Source organism: Mya arenaria, chromosome 9 (genome assembly GCF_026914265.1).
Source record: "Mya arenaria isolate MELC-2E11 chromosome 9, ASM2691426v1".
In the NCBI taxonomy this organism is placed as follows: Eukaryota; Metazoa; Mollusca; class Bivalvia; order Myida; family Myidae; genus Mya; species Mya arenaria.
In genome coordinates this window covers 57,965,929-57,988,416 of record NC_069130.1, presented here as the reverse complement: position 1 = coordinate 57,988,416, position 22,488 = coordinate 57,965,929, and the positions used below count along the sequence as shown (strand labels likewise).

The 22,488-nt window shown below is 34.1% G+C and overlaps 1 protein-coding gene across 15 annotated transcripts in view; it reads left to right on the top strand.

Annotated features, from left to right (window-relative positions):
• Window positions 1-19,291, top strand: part of LOC128203299 (rootletin-like) — a 91,386-nt gene extending 72,095 nt beyond the window's left edge. For 11 of the 15 annotated variants that reach the window (XM_052904648.1, XM_052904650.1, XM_052904645.1 and 8 more), the window contains 12 exons: window positions 139-353; window positions 485-605; window positions 5,126-5,289; window positions 5,622-5,801; window positions 9,583-9,723; window positions 10,089-10,228; window positions 10,755-10,884; window positions 11,180-11,380; window positions 11,700-11,869; window positions 13,148-13,201; window positions 15,340-15,481; window positions 15,978-19,291. In XM_052904648.1, coding sequence (XP_052760608.1) covers window positions 139-353; window positions 485-605; window positions 5,126-5,289; window positions 5,622-5,801; window positions 9,583-9,723; window positions 10,089-10,228; window positions 10,755-10,884; window positions 11,180-11,380; window positions 11,700-11,869; window positions 13,148-13,201; window positions 15,340-15,481; window positions 15,978-16,304 — 1,985 coding nt within the window. In that variant the 3' untranslated portion in view covers window positions 16,305-19,291. Of the gene's footprint in view, window positions 1-138; window positions 354-484; window positions 606-5,125; window positions 5,290-5,621; window positions 5,802-9,582; window positions 9,724-10,088; window positions 10,229-10,754; window positions 10,885-11,179; window positions 11,381-11,699; window positions 11,870-12,752; window positions 12,786-13,147; window positions 13,202-14,295; window positions 14,317-15,339; window positions 15,482-15,977 lie in introns of all 15 variants that reach the window. The other 4 variants (XM_052904649.1, XM_052904653.1, XM_052904647.1 and 1 more) reach the window with 3 other exon arrangements.
• Window positions 19,292-22,488: the final 3,197 nt, after the last annotated feature.

Here is a 22,488-nt window from a genome sequence, read left to right as displayed (position 1 = left end):
GAAATAATTGTTAAGAGAAAATGACCATGCCTAGCTCAATATAATATTTACCCAAATTCATAGGAAACATTGTTGTAAGTAATGAAATGTGAAAAGATGTGTGAATAAGGATCTATATCAAGCTTCTCTTTTTTCAAGGCTTTGAGAACACATTTGCCACCACAACTGATGGTCGTGGCAGCCCAATCCAGCGTACTGGCTCCCCAGACCGGTCCATGAGCCCTGCCCGGGTCCTTCGTTCCCTCTCGCCCATGAGAGAGCCCCAGATGTCGGCCGTAGACGTTGACCCAGAGGCAGTCAGGATGGCCCTCCGTGATTTCGTAAACCAGCTTGCCGGGTCTGAGAGGGAAAGGGTAAGTAGTTTCAGTCAATAGATCACATCAATTTTGTATTTGTATTATATCATGTATATCGAGCCATGGAAGAAGTCTCAAGCTATTTAAATCCCTATTCAAATATGTATCAATCTGTTTTCCTGCGGCAGGATGACGCCATTGCCCAGATGCGTAACCTTGGCATCCAGTACAAGGAGCTGGAAGTGGAAAGGGAGAGAACTGAGAACAGACTCCAGCAGGTCCAGAAGTCCATGTGCGAGGTTGAGGAAGGTATGTTACCTCCCTTACATAGTTTTGAGGCAATCTTCTCAACACACATTTAATCTGATCAAATTTTTGTAATATGATCAAATTTTTCAAGTAGTTACATCTACTAGCTTTATTTATCAGTTTTGGCAATGTTTATTTCATTTTGAAAGTTAAACCATCTACCTGCCGTGAACATTCTTAAGGCCAATAAGTTAAACTTTCAATTAAGTTTATGTTCACATTTACTGAAATTCCTGATTTTAAGACATTTTGTCATACACTCTTTAAAAGGTTTTGCTTTATTTCCAACTTGAAATTATTTGGGTTTTCCCAGGATTACTGCTCAAGCCATGCAGGACTAACAAACCAGTCTGTTGATAGATCTTATAACTGTTTTACATTGTAAAATGCAATTTAAGTTTCGAATTAATTATATTTAGATGTAGGTTCATATCTTTCACCTGTCTTTGAAAAAAAGTATTGCAACAGTGCTGTGGACACCATGATGATGGTGAGGAAAATCTGAAATGTTTGACATTACCCCATAATCCAAAGCTCTAAAAACCAATAAAAATATCGACAAATTTGTTCATATGTTTATTACTGATATAAACTGAATATTGGTGTTCAGAATTCAAAGTTTTGAAAACATGAACTGTCAAAGGGAACTAACTCATTTTATTGGCTGTGCCCAGTGTTTGCCATTGCGTAGTTCTCTCCCCTGTCATGTTATCGAAGGAAATGTCTTCTACAAAGAAAAGTGCTTCCTTTCATTTCACCAGATTGTAGATACATTGCCTGATATTGTATACTAAATATTTACAAGGGTAAGTCGTTTATCTCGTGAAAGTGCAAAATTGGCCAATTATCTTCATAAAACCCTTCAAACATAGTTCAATTATCTCTGTTCACGCCAAATGAAAAGTCATCCACTTCATAAATGTGGAATTCTTTGATAACTGGCAAGGTTATTGGTAATTTATCAAAAGTATGACACATGATTGTGAAAAATTCACTTGAAGAATTAAAGAAATTAGCTTATGCTATGATAGTAAACTTGAAAATATTTCGTAGCTAGCAGTTTTGTACTAAGCTCAAATTACCATTAAGTACAAGGTTAAAGTTGTGTGTGTGAACTTGTTGAAACAGCATTTCATCTGTCTTAATTTAGAACTTTTATTTGAAATAATGTGTTGATGTTATATATTATTTTAAGATTTTATAGTTTCCTCCTATGAATAACCTCAAAATTGAGACCATTTGATTAAAAAGCTGCTTAATAGAAATAATAAATTAAATGTTGATGAAAGTTCATCAACGGGAGTTTTTACAATTGAACATGATTTCAAACCAATGATGTTTGTATAGCAAACAGGAAGGTCATTGAAGTGTGTTTTCAGGAATATGTCATTTCTTTACTCTTCTGCGAATTATGAAATCAAAGCAATGTGTGGCACACTTAGTAGAAAAAACTTCTTTTTTTAATTGTACTTCTTTCATTGATGACCTTTACAATTCAAATATTCCTTGTTTAGGCAATGGGTTTATTTTTCACGTCAGGCCCTGATTGGCATTACTGAAACTCCATCATGCATAGGCGATGTGTTCATTATTTTATATTGAAATCCATTCAATTACAATATCTTTTACAAAATCCTTATCATTGTAATCATCTTTTAAATCAGGGGCAATGGTAATAAAAGATATATGACATCGAGTATGTAATATGTTATAAATAGATGTAATTAAAGATTAATGAATGCCGGTACAGTAGGAGGTCACATTGTATTTATTTGTGTTGACAGTATCATTTAATAGATGTGTATTCAACGTCATTGAAAAATTTCTTAATGAGTCTATATAACTTACACCTACCAAACACCATTTCAATGCCGTTACGTAAAACTTCCAATCCTAAATCACAATAGGATTGGGACACTTCAAAAACTTTACCGCTTAAATTACTTTCCATGGTTTATGCCAAGTTTGGGCAAGTTTTGAACACCCGCCTATTCGTGAGATTTAAATTTATAGCTGCAAGCCCAGCTTTAACCATCTACCTGCCGTGAACATTCTTAAGGCCAATATACAAATGTCCTCGATATTTATCTATCTCTATTTATATATTCTCAAGTGACTTTTTGATCTGCTTTCCAATAATGTAGGTATTCAGTGTGACGAATAAAAACATCTGATATAATGTTTTACAGTTTATTGAAAAATGTTTGTTATTGGGAAAAGGTAGATTGTTAACTCATGTGCGTTTAGTTGAGTATAGGAGCTAGATTTTGCTGAGTTTTTGTGAGATAAGTGTCGTGACAGTGCAAACATGGTGTTATAAAGGTTGATTACAGCCTTTGTGAATCGACATGGCCAGGTTTTTGACAAGGGGTTAATCAATTGACCAAGTGGGGATTTAAGTTGGTGGGACGGTGGAATGAGAGTCTAAAAATGGAAATAGTTTTACCTTTTTAGTGATTTTTCCGCAGCAAAAAAGTTACATTTAAGATATATGTTTGAATATTCATAAGAACAGATGAAGGATTAAATTGTAGAACATGGCTGTGTTAGGAAGAGCTGTTTAATGTTGCAGTTTTATGACGGCATATTTTGTTTGAACACCTGCCAAAAGATTTACCTCCATTGTGTTCATGAAAGTGGAATTTAAAATCTAATCTTGTTGAACATTCATGTAAGATAATTCCAAAATGGCATACAGAATCTACATGCCCATGCCTAATCCCTTACCATGCAAACTTCAAAGTGCAATAGAAAACCTTCAGGTTGACTTGAATAATGATGTAGAAAATGATGGTGAGTATAGTACAACTATTCTGATTGGTCAGTCTCTATTTCACATCTGTATTATTGATTTTGATTGGTTCAATGCATAATTTAAAATCTGTGGAATATCTTGTTTGATAATCTTGAGAATTATATTGGATTCATAGTGCATTTAAATAAATTCACTACCCTTATGCAAATACTTCATATGTACATTCGGTGAGTGAAGTATTTGCATTAGATGCATGAAAGTCAGTTGGCTTAAATTTCTGAATTGAAACATAAAAGACACTTTGCTCAAATGATTCATAGTGGTTTATCAATTTATGACTTTCTTTTAGTTAAAATAGCTTTGATATTTTATCCATATATATATGAATAATGTGTGAATAGGTCAATCAATAATATCATTGCTCCACGATCACTTGAGATAAAATCCTTTTATTAACGTATTGAAATTCAATGATTACATTCAAATAACAATGAAAAACATGTAATAACAAATTAATTACAATTTACACAAATAGGTTACTTTTTGCAAATATTTTGAATAACTAAAAATATGCCACAAATAGTTTGGGTTTATTTTGAAACATGCCAATTAGACAGAATAAATATTTGCATGTAACTACCTTAGTATAAACACAGACTTGATATGATTATCATAAGTGTATTATTCATTTATTATAAGGATTTTTTTTAATAGATTTTTTATTTCTTTAAAAAATAATGATAATTCTGCATTTAAAAAATCCTTGTTTCCCAGGTCCAAGTTTGGTTCTTTTAGAGGTAACATTGGTTGAAAGTTATCAAGTTTTGTTAAATTTTATTTGGAATGAGCTCTCAAAAATTGGTCCCTTATAATGAAAATTCATTTTGTTCAAAATAGTCTGATAAAACTGTTACAGATGGTTGATGACTTTATTGTTACAGTAAGTCCATATTTTACAATATGTCCATGACATGGATATTCTACCTTAATCAAACATTGGTTTGTCAATAATTGATGGAACAATATTGACTTAGGCATATGGTTGCATGCTTGGGTTTCACTCAGCTGGAAGTAAAATGGCCTGACAAGAAAAATGACATACAAAATAATACAGTCAATAGAATAGTAATTGTATCATATTGTGTAAATATTTTGCAGACTATCCAATATAAATTGAATTATCAAATTCTAGTCATTTATTTTAGCAATAAAAAACATTAATTCTGAAATTGTTTTTCCGAGTTTCTTTTAGATATCAGTATACTGTAAGATACAAGAAACTTTATTTAAAGTTGGGTATAGGATAACAAGGAATGAGCTATCTGAGCTCAATGAGCTATTTTCAAACCATCAAATCATATTTTTATATCAAAAACAAATTGCGGCTCTTGAAAGTCTTTTTCATCAGAGAGAGAGAGAGGGAGAGAGAGAGCTATGACAAAATAGAGACCTATAACAAAGTTACATAGGCTAGCCTTTCCTGGGCCTCCATGAAGTTTCCCTTCATTTTAATGCAGTATTTTCTAAATCAGCTGCATTTTCAGGAAAACATACCCTGAATAAAGATCGTTAAAGATAAAGATCTCCTAAGTTAATCATTGAGCTTTCTAGCCTGGTATCGATGGCCGCCTCACCTGTGCCCAGACAGCCTTTATGCTATAGGAGAAGACAATCCGCTGCAGAAGATATTAACATGAAAATGCCTAGGTTTCTACTTATGATAGAGTTTATCACATAAGTTGACCTCCCTGTTTTTCCTCCACAGACAAACGTGGTATTGATGGCCGCCTCGCAAGTGCCCAGACAGCCCTCATGCTGCAAGAGGAGACAATCCGTCGTAGCGAGCGTGACCGCAAGGCCATGGCTGACAAGATTAGCTCCCTTGAGAGGAACGTTGCTGCCAAGGACTCTGAGGGCAGACAGACACAGGTGAGATTTCGACAGAGAGTGGTTTAATACTAAACTTTTTCCTACTTGTGAAAGATGGTTCTTTAAATACCCTAATATGCATTTTGATATTACCATTTTAGTTAATCATTTTCAAATATCTTTGCCATATTACATGTTAAGTACATTAAATACTGTCATAAAACTATAATACATATAATACATAATACAGAAAGAATCAATTTAATATATAGATAGATCTATTTCTGATATCAAAGTATTAATTAGTTTGTTATATTATGCAGTCTAATGAAAAAAAGTATACATTTTGACAATTCCACCCAAACATCTAAATCTAATATTTCTACGTTCAGGAGCGCATTGCCAAGCTGCGTCAACAAGAGGCTCGTCTGGAGGAGGAGAAGAAGAACCTGCGTAACGCCCTCGAGGATGCTGACAACCGCTGCACACGCCTTGAACTTGCACGTAGATCTGCCGAGGGTGAGCTCCAGAGGATGAAACTGGCTCTCAACGACAAAGATACTGAGAACCAGGTGGGTGGTCTAAAACTTAGGAATTGAATTACTTCCTTTTCTATGGTGAATTATGTATGTTGATTATGAACATTAGATGGATGATCTCCCTTGCTGACTTATAATTGCTTCCCTTGGTAAGAGTTAGGCTACATAGTGAATTACTTCCCTTTATTTTAAGAGACAGATAGTTATTGCTTTGAAGAAAAAATCTATGTGAGAAAAACTAATTTTAAGGATGAAACAAGTGATAAGACTATGAAATAATGTTCTATGATGGATCAAATATCTTATAACCATTTCCATATAAAAGAAATAATAATAATAATAATAATAATAATAATAATAATAATAATAATAAAAATGAATGCTGGTCACATTGACAGTAAGTGAAAAGACATCCATCTAAATAAATAAGTATCTAATTAACTTCATAATAATGAGTATTTTCTTTGCCAACAGAAGTTACAACCTCTAATACCCAATATTTATTGGTTTGCATCCTACTAAAAGTGATTATTGATGGCTGTTAGGGTTTTAAATTATTAATGAACCTGTGTTGATTAAAGTCCTAAGAATGTCTTTGTGTTGCCAGTCATTTAACAGAAGGGTAATTCACTATCTATGAATGTTTGATGTTTGAACATAATTCCCTTCTGTGAATTTAGGTTGGGACCCTTTTTTCTATTTTGGATAATTTTCACTTGACATGTACTTAAATACATACCAAAAATAATTTAATAAAATTCAGCATTTAGATCATTATTTCAAAGAAGGTACTATGACTTTTAATGATATTACTAATTTTAAATAAAAAAACACTTTTATAATTATAAAACAAAATGAACACACCATTTCTTTACAATTATGTCTCCTGATAGGTATTTTGGTCTAATGTCATGAAATTAGTTCCGCCGTGGCAGAGAACAGATTGTGCATCATCAAGGCAATATGGTCATAATGAATAATTAATCACCAACAGTCTTAAGATTCTATCAGTAGCTTAACCAGATTCCCTTTTCAATACACAATGTCCAAGTGTGCCAAGACACTAGTTTGGTGACATTTCACCCATAGCTTTGTGATATTTTACCTGTGTTAAAAGGTGTTTCCGTTAATTAATGTGGCCAAGTTTCAGTAATCTGTTCAAGGAAAAAGTGTAAAGAAATTTGTTTAGGTGTTAATTTAATTTCAAAAAATTGTGGCATCCATTTTGATGAAAAAATGTTATGATAAACTGCATCTAGAGTGAAATATTGAAGATATTTTTAATTTTATGATACATTTATTGGGTGTTAATTGAATAAGATCAGTGTAAATAACTGACATCTGTGTATTGAGACAGAAAATGAGGTATGATTTTATTTATTGTTGGATAGTTGGCACTATTGTGTTCTCGGTCTTTTAAAGTCATATTCTACAATTTAAATGGAAGTGGCTTTAATCTGTATCAAAGTTCTGGATTTTTCTCAACACTGTTTTTGATTTAGTTTTGGCAATTATTAAAGAGTGAAAGTTGTTTTAGACATAAGACTTTGGATTAAGAATTATAAGATACTGGAACTACTATAATTTCTCATGGAACCATTGAAAATTGATACAAAATATGGTACCTATGGTTTAAAATACCATAATAAGGCAAATGAACAAACTGCAGTAGAACAATATAGCAATTTGTTGATGCCTCTTGAAGCTCCTCATTTGGGAACGTCAGTTTTTAAGATGTCAAGGTCAGAGATTGGCAAAGGTCATGGAAATGGTAACCATGGATACAAGGATAGACACTCGCTTTTAAGATCTGGTAGTGAACAGAAGCTACAGTTAGAGAAAAACATAACCTTTAGGTCAAGGTCACAAAGTTTGAATGGTCGTAACCAAGTCAAAAATGAATGTGAAGATGCACATGTAACTGAGTCTGATAAATTTGTTAAAGAAAAGGTGAATGGATGGTTTCAAATGAATACAGGTTCTAGAAATAAGCAAGCTTTAGAGGTCAAGGACAGAGTTTCTGTGAGGTCAAATGTTCACCATGAAATTCATGACAATTGTGGCACAGTGTGTGTTGGTCTGTTTTGTCATCAGAAAAAGATGAGTGGTGATCCTTTACATGACAGGTGTGGCTTTGGGGTGTGTTTTGTTCATGAAAAAGGTCCAGTTTACAAGCCTCCAAAAGTTGAAGCGTCTATCAAGTCAAGAGGGAAGAAAGAAAGGATTGTCAAATCAGATCAATCTTCTGGCTATGGTGTATCACAGACAATGCCAATTCAAAGACCCGAACAAGGGTACAGTGGTAGAACTGTTAATAAAGATGAAGTAGAGCAAGTTAAACGGAGACTAGATTTTGATGACAATGGTGGTAATGCTTATGTTAAAATGGATAAAAGTAAGCAGGATACAGGTGTCAGCTATTTACATGATGATGTTAACAGTTCTAGGTCAAAGAATGGAAAACATAAGAAGAAAAATGATAGAAGTAGTAACAAAAACAGTCAAATGATGAATTCAGAAGGGAATATGAGACCAAAACAAAGGCAATGTAGCCGTAATATGTCAGCATTCCAAGAGTTTCATAAACAGTCTGAATTTCTAAACATTGACAATCAAGATGTTATTCAGTGTGTCAAAAATGGTACAAACTTTGCCGAGTCTGATTATAATTCTAAATTCTCAAATGGTGCTTTTGAAACAATGGATGAACAAGGTGCTAGACTTTCAGAGAGAGTTGTAAGTGATCTGTATTCAAGAGATGTTGCTTTGCCCCAGAATGAATTCCAGCCCTATGTGAATATGCATGGTACAAATGGTCAGCATTCTTTTAAACGATTAGACTTAACAAAACAACACAAGGAGATATTAAGAAAGGGTCCCTCAACCTGTAGTCGCCATAATTTGACTTATGATAAAATAGAATTTGATGGTGAACTAGGAAAGGTCTCTTCAATGGATAAGGACAATGTATATACAGTGTACCCTTCTAGTAGGGAAAACAATGATCGTGCTGTTCATTCAAATTATACAGATCTTTCTAAACATTGTCATCAGCCAACACAGCATTATGATCACCAAACCACTGGCATTAGTTATAAGGATGGTATTTATAAGGTTAACCGTAGGTATGAAAACAATGGAAGACTTGGTGAAAATACTAATCATGCTGTTTCACTAGGAAAACATGATACAAAGTCAAAGTCTAGGGAGGAGAGTGAGCCAGACTTTGGCCGGCTGGACGTTATGTTTAAACATGTGAAAAATGACCAGTTTAAGATGGTGCTAGTATCCGATGAATTAGAAAACAGAAAGAAACAAATGGTTAAAAGTCAAAGTTTGACTGATTCTCAGGACATTGTTAATGGTGTTGATCAAAACAAGGGAAGTAATTCACCTGAAAAGTATGATTATATATTATACAAGGAAAAGAGAATACAAAGACTTGAGGAAACAGAAATGGTAAGTGAAGTCATGTCTTAAGAGATAGTCAACCCTATGGATATATTTCAAAAGTACATTTCCCACTGACCACACAGATTCAATTTTCACACTTATGCTTGACATGCCAACAATCTGTTGAATAAACGCCATTATAATGACTGAAAAATTATGCCGCTGTGGACCCCTTCAGGGTCAAGCATGCTTTTCCCTGAAGGGATCTGTTGGTGTTTCATAACGCCAGAAAGCTCGGCTATCTGGTGTTTCATAGGCTCACACGTTACAGTATTGTCGGAGTACAATGCATGTCAAACTTACAACCAATTTTATATGCGCTGTTTATCTCAAACTAAGACCTCCATTTTGTACATGACAGGTGCTGCAGGACCGTGTAGAATCACTGACCAGGCAGATGCAAGACCTTGAGGGTAAGGCCCAGTCCCTCCAACTGACCATTGACCGCCTCAGCTCTGCGCTGACCAGAACAGAGGAGGAGGAGAGCAACCAGAAAGAAAAGGTAACCAGTCTGAGACACATATTCTATTAAACCCCTTTTAGTCTTGCTTGATATTTAGTAACCAGTCTGTGTAGTGTGCGCTGTTCGATAACCATCAATTGCTTCTGAATGATTATTGATAACCATTCCAAGTAGTTTGTACTGATAAGCTTTTTGGCTCTAAGTGAGGTAGGACAAATCACAATTAATTCTGGTTAATCTTGTTGGCATCCATGTTTCCTCTAACTGTGGCAAAATATACAGCTGAATGTAGACTGTTATGATCATTAATGATTAACATGAACATTGATCAAGCAAGTTGAACTGAGGGAAACCCTGTTTTGTGTAAAAAATGGAGTCATAATGACAGTCCCTATCATTTCTAGGTGAATGTGCTGAGCTCCTCAATTTCGGACAACCAGGCCACGATTGCAGAGCTAGAGGAGCGCCTCACTCACCTACAGAGGGCTTTGACCAGCAGTGAACATGACCGTCGTATCATGCAGGAGAGGCTTGACACGACCAGGTAAACAAGCAGCTCGATACTATTCTAGTCCACAACTTCCAAGGGGTTTCCTAGTCGGACATTTTTAGTTAATCACTAAATGCATATTCTCCTAACCTTTAATACCTTACAAGGAGAGCTCATTTCTGTGATATTCATGCTATCCTTGTACTTGTAGCTATTGTCAAAGGAAAATATTGTTGCAATGATGCATAAAATACATGTATATTTGTACCTGAGTGCATTAATAATTGATATGAAGTAATTTCATAACAGGTTTTACTAAGGCCTGAACCACAGCAACAGCTGATTATATAAAGCTGGTTAATATTTTGGTTTGGTCAAAGTTTGCCAAAAGTTTTACTGATTGGTCTGCATCCAATAAATATTATTTACCAATCAAATCCTTTGAATTTTAAAATTAACAATCTTGTCTTAAGATAAACCAGGGACAACTTATCAAAGCTTTATACAATTGGCTTAGTAAGTAACCGTTTTAAATTACCAAGCCTGTTAAAGAAATAAACCACCAACCATTTGTTTGTAGGCAAGCCCTGAATGATTCTAAGAAGCAGAATCACAGTCTAATGGAGCGCGTACAGGGCATGCAGAATGAAGTGAGCGAATCCGAGGTCCGACGTGCCGAACTTGAGGGCCAGCTCAGGACTGGACATGGGGTATGTGCTCTTGGCTAGATAGGACATGGATGGTCTGGCGAAAAACTGATGGTTGTGGAGGGAAATGTAGCCATTGTTTAATTTCAACACGTCACTGAATACATGTACTTTTCTGCTGTATGAGCAAGAGGAATCTTTGCTATAACTCTGATGAAAAATTGAATAAGTCTTAATGATAACACTAAGGTGTTCATTCTTAGAATAACTAATAAGGATAAGGATAATATCCTAATATAGTTAATACAATTACTTGCACTTGGCTGGTTGTAATATCCAACATCTTGTATCTTGACAGATGTTGGTCCAGCGCCAGGAGACTGAACAGGAGATGAGCCACCGTATTGAGAAGTTGACGTCCGAGCGCCAAAGCCTTCAGGAGCGTGTGAACACCCTCCAGCGTGCCCTTGCCACCATAGAGACAGAGAAACGCGAGCATGAACGTGAACAGATCCGCCTCGAGAAGGACAAATCCGCCCTGCAGAAGACACTTGATAAGGTATGGGGAAGTTGCTGGATTGTTGGCTCCTGTTAGATTTGGATAAGGGCTATCTAAACCTTATAAACATTCATTCTTTTACCACTATACTGACTGCTGTAGATGGAGTATCTAAATTAAATCAGATTAACAATAACTGTTGTTTACATACTATATTGTACCTAATATACCTTGAGCAGCTACACACCCAAGATATCACAAATAAGTCTGTGATGGAGCATTTGTCGGTTTACTGAGCACAATGTAAGTGGAGAAAGGCCAGCAGGACCTTGCAGCCTTGTATCATTATTTTACCATATCCTGTTGACTATAATTGTAGGTCGAGCGTGAAAAGATACGCTCTGAGGAGATCGCAAGCAAGTCTGTGATGGAGCGTACATCGCTGGACCGCTCCCTTTGTAAGGTGGAGGAAGACAACCAGGACCTCGCCGTCAAGGTGCAGAACCTCCAGGCACAGCTTGCCGAGGCTGAGCAGCAGCACGCACAGAGGTAACACCGCCCTTCCTCAATACTTAAGTGGAATCATAAACCTAAAGGCCAAAAAAATAATTTTAGATTCTCATCTGGATTTTCCAAACCAATATGTTTCTATATAGTAAAGCATGTGGTTAAATTAAACTTTGAAGTAATTTTGTTGATTTGTCATATATAAAAATTTGGGTATGTTTTTTTTTCGGACAGTTGTGGTCTAGGACGAGAATCTAATAAGAATTCACTGGCATTGCTTTGTAAATTAAGATTCTGTTTGTTCCCATTCTCTTATCCTAGTTTTGGTTTAACCTATCCCATAAGTTCCCACTAGATGTATATTAGTTTTAATTTAGCTTGAAATTTTTCTCACTTCACCTTTTTCATTTTGTTTGTTTTCATTTTTCAATCAAGCAGATATTTCAGATGTATGCTTTTGTAAAGAAAATTATACCATTAGGCCATACCAAATTGATCAAATGTTTGACGTCAACTGGTGGGTATATTTTCAGCCCTCAGATGAAAAACAAACAAAACATTTTCCAAAATGTAATTTAAGCAAAGAAGAATGATTTTTTAAACTTTAACATTTGTTTAACATTTAAATAAAGAATTTTATCATATACATGGAGAATTTAATTATCTGGATGTATATACGTACAAATGTATATGATGCTTTCTTTAAGATTTATGTTGAGGAAATCTGCTATCAAGGGCATTTTTTTAAAGAAAATATAAAAATAAATTATATTGCACTTTGTTGGATTTTCTTCCTGCCAGGTTTTCAAATTGAAATCTGATGTTAAACAAAGAATCAATTTAGTATGGCCTTATGCCCAAATAATTAATGATTGACTTGGATACTACTATAATAAATGCATGTAATTGTACCTGTATTTGCCAGTGTTGATGAGATAGAGAAGAAACATTTTGCTAGGTATCTTGGTTTGCTACCTTACTCACCAAACATGTGGATGCACAATGTGGGGACTGATTTGCAATATGGGAGTTTCCTCCCTTTGGGAAAAAAACAATCTGTTCTAGGTTTGCTGTAAACAAGGTTGATTTAAAGGTTTAAAAATCAATTAAAATTGATCAAATTAGAATATTCTATAAATACTCCAGTTTTTTATTATGTAAAGTAAGTCTGTCTTAAACAACATTGCTAGACTCTTATGTAGTTTCCATAACATTTATTGAAATCATACAAGAGGTTTATAAAGCAATGTTCACATGTTTGGTGTGTTAGCTTGTTCTAAGTTAGTGTATGCCAAACTTATTCCACATTTTTTATCATAGTTTTTGGTGGAAAAGTTATCAAGAGCTTCAGGCATTAGTCCAACAACTTCTGGGGTACTCTGGTTGAATTGATGGTTGTGCTTCTAGTCTTAATACCAAGTTAAAACTATTTAAGTATTGGTAGAGCCTAAAATGTATTGTCTGTGTCTTTGAAACATGTAAGTAAACAAGTAGGAATGGTGTTTTTGCTGTGGAACTGTTGTCAAATATTCAAAAATGTGATGAAATGGAATAGTATATTTTTGAAACTGATGTAACATTTTGACCTTGAAATGTTTGTCTAAACAATTCCAACGTGGTAAGTCTCAACAAAAACAAAGATAAAATTGTGGTTATGAATATCAGTTATTTCCTTGGCAGAAAATATGTCATTTAACAATTCTGCAATGTATTGTTACATAAAACACACATTTCACATAGTAAATAAAAGTATGACAATAATTTAAGGGAAAGTAAGTGGAAGTTGTTGCAATGCCTGAGGCTTACCATGTTTTAAAATAGTCATATTCTGGTATATCCCGATATGTAGCTCTCACTCGTTCATTCTGGTATTCCTCAATTAGTAAGTTTGTGTTATTACCCCATCTGTTTAACGAAAAAAACAAGTGGGGGTATTGTTGTAATATTGGGGTTGCCGTCGGCTTCGTTGTCTTGCAAAACTCATAGCTCAAAAGAAATTCAATGGAAACTTGATACTTACGATGACAGAAAAACTATGCACATGAACAGCAAGGTCCATAACTCTGACATTGATTCTTGTGGAGTGATTCCCCTTGTTTGTCTTGGAAAATAGCAGACAAGCGTTGGAGTTCTATTGCAGCACTTTTACTTTGTCTTGAATATAATTTCTTGAAACAAGATTTGCAGTTTCATTAAACAAACAAATGATATAAACCAGAATATGGCTTTGGGGCCATTTTATCAAGAATGCTAGGAGTGGTTTCATTCTAAGGATAGATATTGGACAGTCTTGAAAAAAAACTCCTAGGAACGAAACCACCAGTAGGATCCTTGAAGAAACGGCTCCTGGTGAAGAAGATGAGCCTTATCATTGTGTATGTGTGGTATGTTTGAGTGTTAAAGCTTTTAAAAAAAATATGAGCTGACATAAAATAAGAAAAGTCTATAAAGTTTTGTTCGTTTAAAAGAGAGAGCACTCTACAAATGCAGTAAGTTTAAGTTTATGCACACTCTCAGAGTTTTTCTATGCATTTTTGTGCTAAAAACCTTTCAAAACGTTAAAGGGTTACTGTTTGAAGGCTGTTTACTTGAAACTTTTATAGGTTGTCTATTTCTTTTGGCTAGTTTGCAGTTTCAAATGATTCGATTGGTTAATAGAATTTATTGGAAAAACATCGACCTATCATATAGCAGTTTGAATAACTTTGACCTCTTCAAAGAAATTACCAGCTTTATACAATTAGTTGGCAACTGTTGACTGTTTTTGAAATGATAAGCATGAAGATTTGCAGTTATTTACATGTTTGTTTTCGGTACTGTGTTGAAGTGATGATTTTACATAACTTGGACTGGTAACACAAATTTGAATTTTCAAAGTAATTTTTTAAAAGTAATAAATAATAATTTTATATAAACATAATGTAACCATCTGACCACAACAATTACAAATTTCTGTTATTTCATAATTAAACATTTAACTTGATAAAAGCATATCAATACACCAAATCAATTGAATTCTTTGCTTGTTTTGTTTAAAAATATTACAAATAAAAAGACATAGAAAATTGCATTGCACTTGTGTTCACACTATTTTTAAACTGTTTCACAGATTTCAAAAATTTAATGCAAAAAGATGTAATTATTTGAATTGTTGTATGTAGCAGTCACTACTGATTCTGAATTAAATAAAAAAGTAGTTCTATAAAATGCAACAAAACTCAATGCAACAATTGACAGGATCATCTTATCAACGATCATATCCTAAAATCTTTTTTTCCAACTTACCATTTTACATTGTTATGGTACATTATTTGAGACAGACATCTTGTCTTGTAACGTTGCATAAAGTTTATTTAAAACTGACAACCTCCAACTTTCCAACTGAAATAACTGATCTGACAGTATTTGGTTATACGCTCATAGATATGATGGCCAGCTCTTCCATTGTAACTTCAGTATAATCATGAACTTTTGCATAGTTACCATTTAGTTAACTTCATCTATTATTGCAGACTGATTGACCTGACAACGCGTCACCGTGCGGAGACGGAGATGGAGACTGATCGCCTCCGTCAGGCTCAGATGCAGGCTGAGCGTCTGCTTGAGTCTCGTGAACGTGCTAACCGACAGAAAACCAAGGGGCTGGAAGAAACAGTATGTTGTGAAAGTTTTCTCCTGCATCTGTAGAGAATTAGAGCAACAGATTGTATAAAACCTTTATAAAATGTCCACAGATTATTGTTAGGTTAGTTTGCACTTTAAAACAATATGATTGGTTAGTAGCTATTACTGGATACATATTGACTGATCGATCAACGTTTGGCTTACTTTGACCCAATATAAAAACGATACAATTTTTATTGTTGGCTGGTAAGTGTGCTACTATACAATTCATTTATCAACATTTTTAGAAGCTTGTAAGTTTGTAAAATGTTTTTTGTTTTTTTTCTTTGTGGAAAAAAATATTGTCCTTCAACATACTATTTTGATCTCTTTTGCATAGAAGAGTTTTGAGTTAAGTTGATGGCCTACATGTAAGCATTATGTTTTGTCAAAAAAAAAGCCCTGCGAGAAGAAGGGCCATCTTTGAAAAACATTTGAGTTTAAGGGAAATATAACTATGACCTTATCTTTTCCTTGTTTATTCCAGATTGCGACCTTGAAGGACCAACTTTCGATTGAGATGAGGAAGCGTCAGCAGTACATCCAGCGAAGCGCCAGGACAGGAGAGGAGATCGAGGGTCTCCGATCCATGCTTGACTCGTCGCTCCAGAATGTCGGACGAGACCCCAGCCTTGACCAGCACCTCCTGGAGATTGAGACGAGGAAACTGGACGACACACTTGAAGTGTCAAGTTACGGAAGCCGACTGCCGCCACGTCGCCGATCACCGCTCCGTACCCCACCCACCCGGCTATCTCAGCAGCACTTTCGGCGTACACTTAGCCCCGCCTCTATGAGGAAGATGAAGAAATAGACACAAATATTTCATGAAGAACTTTTTCTTCACTTATAAAACAAAGTGAACATTATGAACATGTTTAATTTATTATTAAGACCTTATAAGGCATATATGCTTACGAATTTGAGTGCGTTTATTTCGGGAGTATTCTAATAGTATGTTAAATTCAAGGTACGTTAAAAAATGCAGTGGTTTTTTTTCGATTTTGGGAGAAGTCCTCTGCTTGAATTTAAATCAATGTTTCAAACATTTTAGTCTGAGGTTATAAGTAGAAAACAGACATTTTAATCACATTTTAAAAAGTTAGCACTTGTGGTTCCTAAGTCACTTATTTCAAAAATCAAAACTGGCAAAAGTATTATTTAACACAGAGAACAATGTTAGATCATGTATATCCCAAAGTACATTATATAATTTAAATGATAGATAAATGCACAATTATCTCATATATACATCTTGCAGCAATAAAGCATTCCTGCCACTAATATCAATATAACCTGTCTATTTATAGCATCACATGTATATAGTATACATGTATGTAGATTACTGTACTCTAGAGTAAAAAAAAAGGAAATAAAAATATGTAAAAAAATGCTAGAATCTACCACTAGTTATGTATCTTCTGGATATATTGATTGCTGACGAACTTGTTATGTTATTTTTGTTTATTTTTATGGCAATAAATATTTGTGCACAACATGTTTAAAAACTTTTCAATGGACATTTTATTTTGAATCTTTTTATTATTCCAGAAAAATAACATTTTAAAAATAATGATACAATTACATCGATATATCGATATAATGTGTGATTTGCCCGTCTAAAAGACCGCTCAGGTATTTTATCTCTATTTTAAATGAAGTTTTAGTTATTTAATAAAATGATTTTTTATCAGATCTTTTAATTCTGATGTTCCATTGAAAGTTACACCAGACTGTGATGAAGAGTTTTTTTAGTCACAAGCTTTTGTTATTATATTTTGACTTTGATGCAATTTAGAATAGTTTTAGTTTTACAAAGCATACTTGTGATAATGATTTTTGTTTTGCACAGCACTGTAGAAGATGTTTGTTGGATTCATTGAACACCTTTTGCATTTTATTTGAAATGGTTATTGAATTACAAATGTACATGTACGTTATATATAGCATTGTGTTTGTTTTAGAGAGGACAGTTTTAAATCTTTAAAGAATATTAGCAAGCTTTAAGTTGATTTCTTATAATAACAATAACTGTGATAGCTTTTTATTCGGAGTGTGTCGAAATTGGTAGTACTTGTTACATGAAATTTTATTATATAATCATAATGTTACCATTTTTGAAATTTAATGGATTTGGGCTATAAATAATTTCATGTGCATAGGCTATTATTTAATTTTTATGACAACAGGTTCAACAGAACACATTTTTTTTATTCAATTTTGTCTTCAGAAAATGTTTATGAAACAAAGTAATTATATTATTTATTTGGCGGACAATAAGTGCTCAAAATGATATTGAAAAGTGCCCTTGAGCAATAAATTATGTTGAAAAGTGCCCTAAAGCGGAATGAATTATGCAAATACATGTAGTGTGAAAGCTTAAATCTGTTGCCAAGCAACCAGTATTTTTACTAGGCAGCAAGCATCTGGTGAACCTGATCATGAAAATCCATTCATCTGAGTGATTGAGATCATTGTACTCAATTTATATTCCGTCCAAAGCACTTTGGCTGCCATGTATATTAAAAAGTGCGCAGGTTGATATTTTCCCAAGCTTGCATGTTTATAATGCTAGAACTACGGTAAATGCAAAAAAATGTGATAGAAGCTTGAAACGGACCCTGTCCATATTGACATTTGTTGATTCTGTGTTTGTGTAAGTTTTTGGGACTTAGGTGTATATTAATATTACATTTTTTATGTAAAAAAAGGCAAAAATATATATATTTATTTTTATACTTTGACTGGTTTACATAATTCCATTCATTTACATGAAGTTGTAAGCATCTAAAGGGATGTATAATTATGTAATTCTGTTTAATTTTGCCTTAAATGTCTTGTTGCAAGACACATACATTTAAGGCAATGTTTTTTCATGCATCAATGTTGTATTTGATTTTTTTTTCAATGTATATGGACATTTTGTGTGTTTTAGAAATAGACTTAGTCATGTTGGAATTTAAAAAAAGAAATATTAATGATACTTAAATTTGTGAACAGAATTTTACCGTTTAAAGATACTTTTAAAAAAAATGAAACCAATGTACATTTTTGTGTGTAATACTTTTACAACTGCATGGCCTAGTGTTTTGTTTAGGAAGTGTATACAGTATTTATTTATGTAGAGGTGTTATAGTTTTATTTGTTTTCAAATAAGATTATTGAACATTGGTGAGATTTTCTTGTAGTAGGTATAAGGCATGCTTATTTGTTTGAAAGACAGTTTGGGAAGATGAAGAAAATTGAATACTGAACTACCAAGAAAATCCTGTCATGTTTGAAATTCCTCTGGAAAAAAGTATAATTGTACCCAAAATGTTGTTTTTTTCTGCACTGTTGCAGTGTTTATTTCATTTTCACAATTTTAAGTAGGTATTTAGAAAATTGAGTTGATGTCTGTCAAACCTGAATTTCCATTTTTCTTGGTTCTGACTATTTCCATCTCGTACACCAGAGTAATTATTCCTTGCATATCATAGATTTATCATTAAAAAACCTCTGAAGAATGAGAATGATTATTCCATGCTCAAGTTTTAATTATTTGAATGTCTCGAATGAGCATACACCAATTATATTGTGTGTTAATGGTTGCAACAAGTTATATGAGCAATAAAACAGCTGTATCTAGATCTACCTTCAAAAACTTCACAGTCATAGATTCCGTCCGCTATGTTTTACATTACATTGTTAGATTCTGTTAATGTTTTTTGTTTCTTTATATTTTCTTTTCTTTCCTTTGTCTTTATATGAGTTAATCTATATATCTATCACAACAAACTAAGAATAAAGTGTGTTTATGAAGATGATCTTGCTTTTTGTATGATCCTTGACTTCACCAATAGTATAAGCCTTAGGTGGTAGTGCTGTGAAAACATTAAACTGAAACCATCCAGACTCACTTTACATGTATCCCCTGTCACAGGGGATGTCTGCAATTGTTTAAGTGAGGTATAATAGAGATACAGAAGAAAAACTCTTGCCAACTGTGTTTTCTAAATGTGGAAGCATGAATAGAGTCTTTTTGGTAATAAAACCCATACTATTTGGAAATATTTTCTCATCCAATGTTCATAAAATGTTTGGTTTTAATTTCCTGAATCTCATTGCTGTGGTAGACCATACAGGGTTAAAATGGCTTAACCACATTAATGTTCACCTGATTCTAATTAATCCACATTTAAAGGCTTCGCTCCTTTACCCATGTTCTCAGCGGATTTGGCTGCCAAAATATTCCATGATGATAAATTTCTTTAACAGCGAAGTTCAACATTGAGTCAACGATGGCCACCAAAAATGTAATTGTACTTGTTGGGCAGTCTGTGAAGTAACCCTTTATTAAGTCTTTGCTCTTCTGAGTTTATGGCTTAAAATGAAGGAGTGTCATATTTGATTTGTTTAAGGCTTCAGATTCTCATATCTTGAAGCCATTTTAACTGGCTTGTAAGTAACTTTCCATGACTAGCTTACGACTATGAACAGGGGTCCTGCTAAAAGCCGCTACAAGTAATTTGAGCTATTTAGAACTACAAATAGCCATTTAGAACTACTAAAAGCTACTTAGAGTCACTAAGAACTTCTGAGAGCTACTAAGAACTACAAAGATCCATTGAGAACTTCCAAGAGTCACTAAGAACTATGTACAGCCGAAACCCGTTGGCGCGGTATCCTAGGGACCAGCCAAAATACTTCGATTTCCTCGTTGGCTCGAACTTGATGAAATTTTAAAACCATGTTTGGCAATTGTGTGTTACCCTAGATTTTAGTTTTATATTGCCGACTCAAAATAAAACTGATTTTATCAACGAACATTTCTAATATAGTTACTGTAGTTGCTATTTCAACAGTAAGAATCCAGTTTAGTGAGAGGTGAATGCGAAGTGACATTAAATATAGAAGAAGATGGAACCTTTTCGCTTTTACCCCTCGCCGAACACACATTATTCATATTTATCATGCCTGTAATCATCAATTGTATGGGAAAGTAATGGTTAAATGGAAACCCAATCTGTAAAAAGTGGTTATTTAAGGAAAAGGTGACACGCAATATAATCCTCGGCAAAGCTTGTAGTATATGTTCCTATTCAATGAATTTTTTTTTTATTTTTTTTTATCAAAACCACTAGGTGTATTCCAAATAAAATTAAATGCTACTCAGGGCGACCGTCAAAATAATGTTGTTTCGAAAAGGTTTAAGTATAGGTTTTACTCAAAGTATATTGTTGCGTTTTATATGGCGAGACTTTACCCCTATGGGCACATTTACCGCCAAGGCAAATATGAACATACACAAACGCAAATATTAACAGGGGTAAAATTACCCTTCGAGACAACTATGCCAAAAATCTGGAGGTAGGTTATATTTACCCCTTGGGTAAGAACGCAATACTTCATTTACCCTGATGGGTATAATTGTGAATTGTAATCAAAACTTAATTAATTCTGTCAATCTTTTTTGAACATTCTCAACAGACAGTTTCTACTATGTATTAAAATATGAAATACCAGGTTTATGTCTGATACAACTATTTTTTAATTTTTTTACAGATTTAGGTATTTGGTTCTCTTTGTCAATCTTATGCTATCAAAATGGAATTGTAAACTTTCACATGAAATTAAAAGTTATCGCACTCCTATTTCAGCTGAAATTTTGGAAGTTATCAACTTGAAACTTATTCTTCAGTCTTGTTTTCCCAGAAACAAACGTGAATACGTGAAGTTTAAATGTTTTCTGACAGGTTTGGATTTTATTTATTTATTGGAAGACGCAGATTTTCCTTAAACATGATATCGCATATTGAATAAGAGTGGTATTAAATACATACAGGTTCTTTCCACGAAAAATTGTTTACATTTATTTAAAACGATTTAATATACTCAGTTACCATAAAAACGCTTACGAAAAATATCGCAGCTGCAAATTTGCAAAGTATATCTTAATAAACAGATTATTAATGTTTTATAATGTATTTCAAAATACATTGAAAACTAAGCATTTCAAAGTATAGGTCAAAATCGTATGCATGGCAAATCATATCAAATAATTTGTAAAATTCATAACATAAATCAAATCACTAAACAGTTTTAATTATAATTCATCTCTTTTTCCCATGTTAAATCAAGTTAAACATACAATGTCCCTTCTAAAGGGCATCAAGTGCTTAACAAGCTACATGTTGTTGTTTTTGTAAGTTTCATGTTCAATTTCTTTCAGCTGGAAGTATCACTGTTCACGTCTATTCAGTGTTGTTTCCAGCCTCATGTGTACACATTGCAGTACCAAACATTCTCAGCACACGTATTTACAGTAGATAGAAAGCCAAAACGTGTTTCTTTAAGTCTTCGTCTGCTCGCACTCGTAGGGGCACCGGTGGTTATCTTCGCCTGCTCGCACTCGTAGGGGCACCGGCGGTTATCTTCGCCTGCTCGCACTCGTAGGGGCACCGGCGGTTATCTTCGCCTGCTCGCACTCATAGGGGCACCGGCGGTTATCTTCGCCTGCTCGGGCGTTTATCTCTGCTCGCTCGCGCTCTGAGGGCCATTGCGGTTATATTCAATCTCCGTTCAAATTATATACTCAGTCTCTGACAGACGGTTTTCGTGCGCTCATAATCAGAGGCATAGACGTTTATCTCTGCTCGCTCACCCTTTAAGGGGTTACGGCGATTATCGACTTCCGCTCGTACTAACAGAGGCAACGCCGGTTATTGAAGCTCTCTCGGGCTCAGAGAAGTGCTAGTTAAGGGGAGTCTTGCTAAATATTTATTCTTTCAGCAATGTTTCTATGTGAACACACAAGACACAAGTTCAACGAACACATTTTAATGATCGAAGCCAAAATCTTTTTTTAAACTTATTTATGCATATTGTAGATAGCTTATTCTCGTCGCATGCATTATGGACCATATATTTCAGGGACGGATACACTGGTTTGTGAAGATTTAGAAAGAGCATTTGGGAGCGAGATCCGCAGCTCGTCTGTTACTTTTTTAAGTCAAATA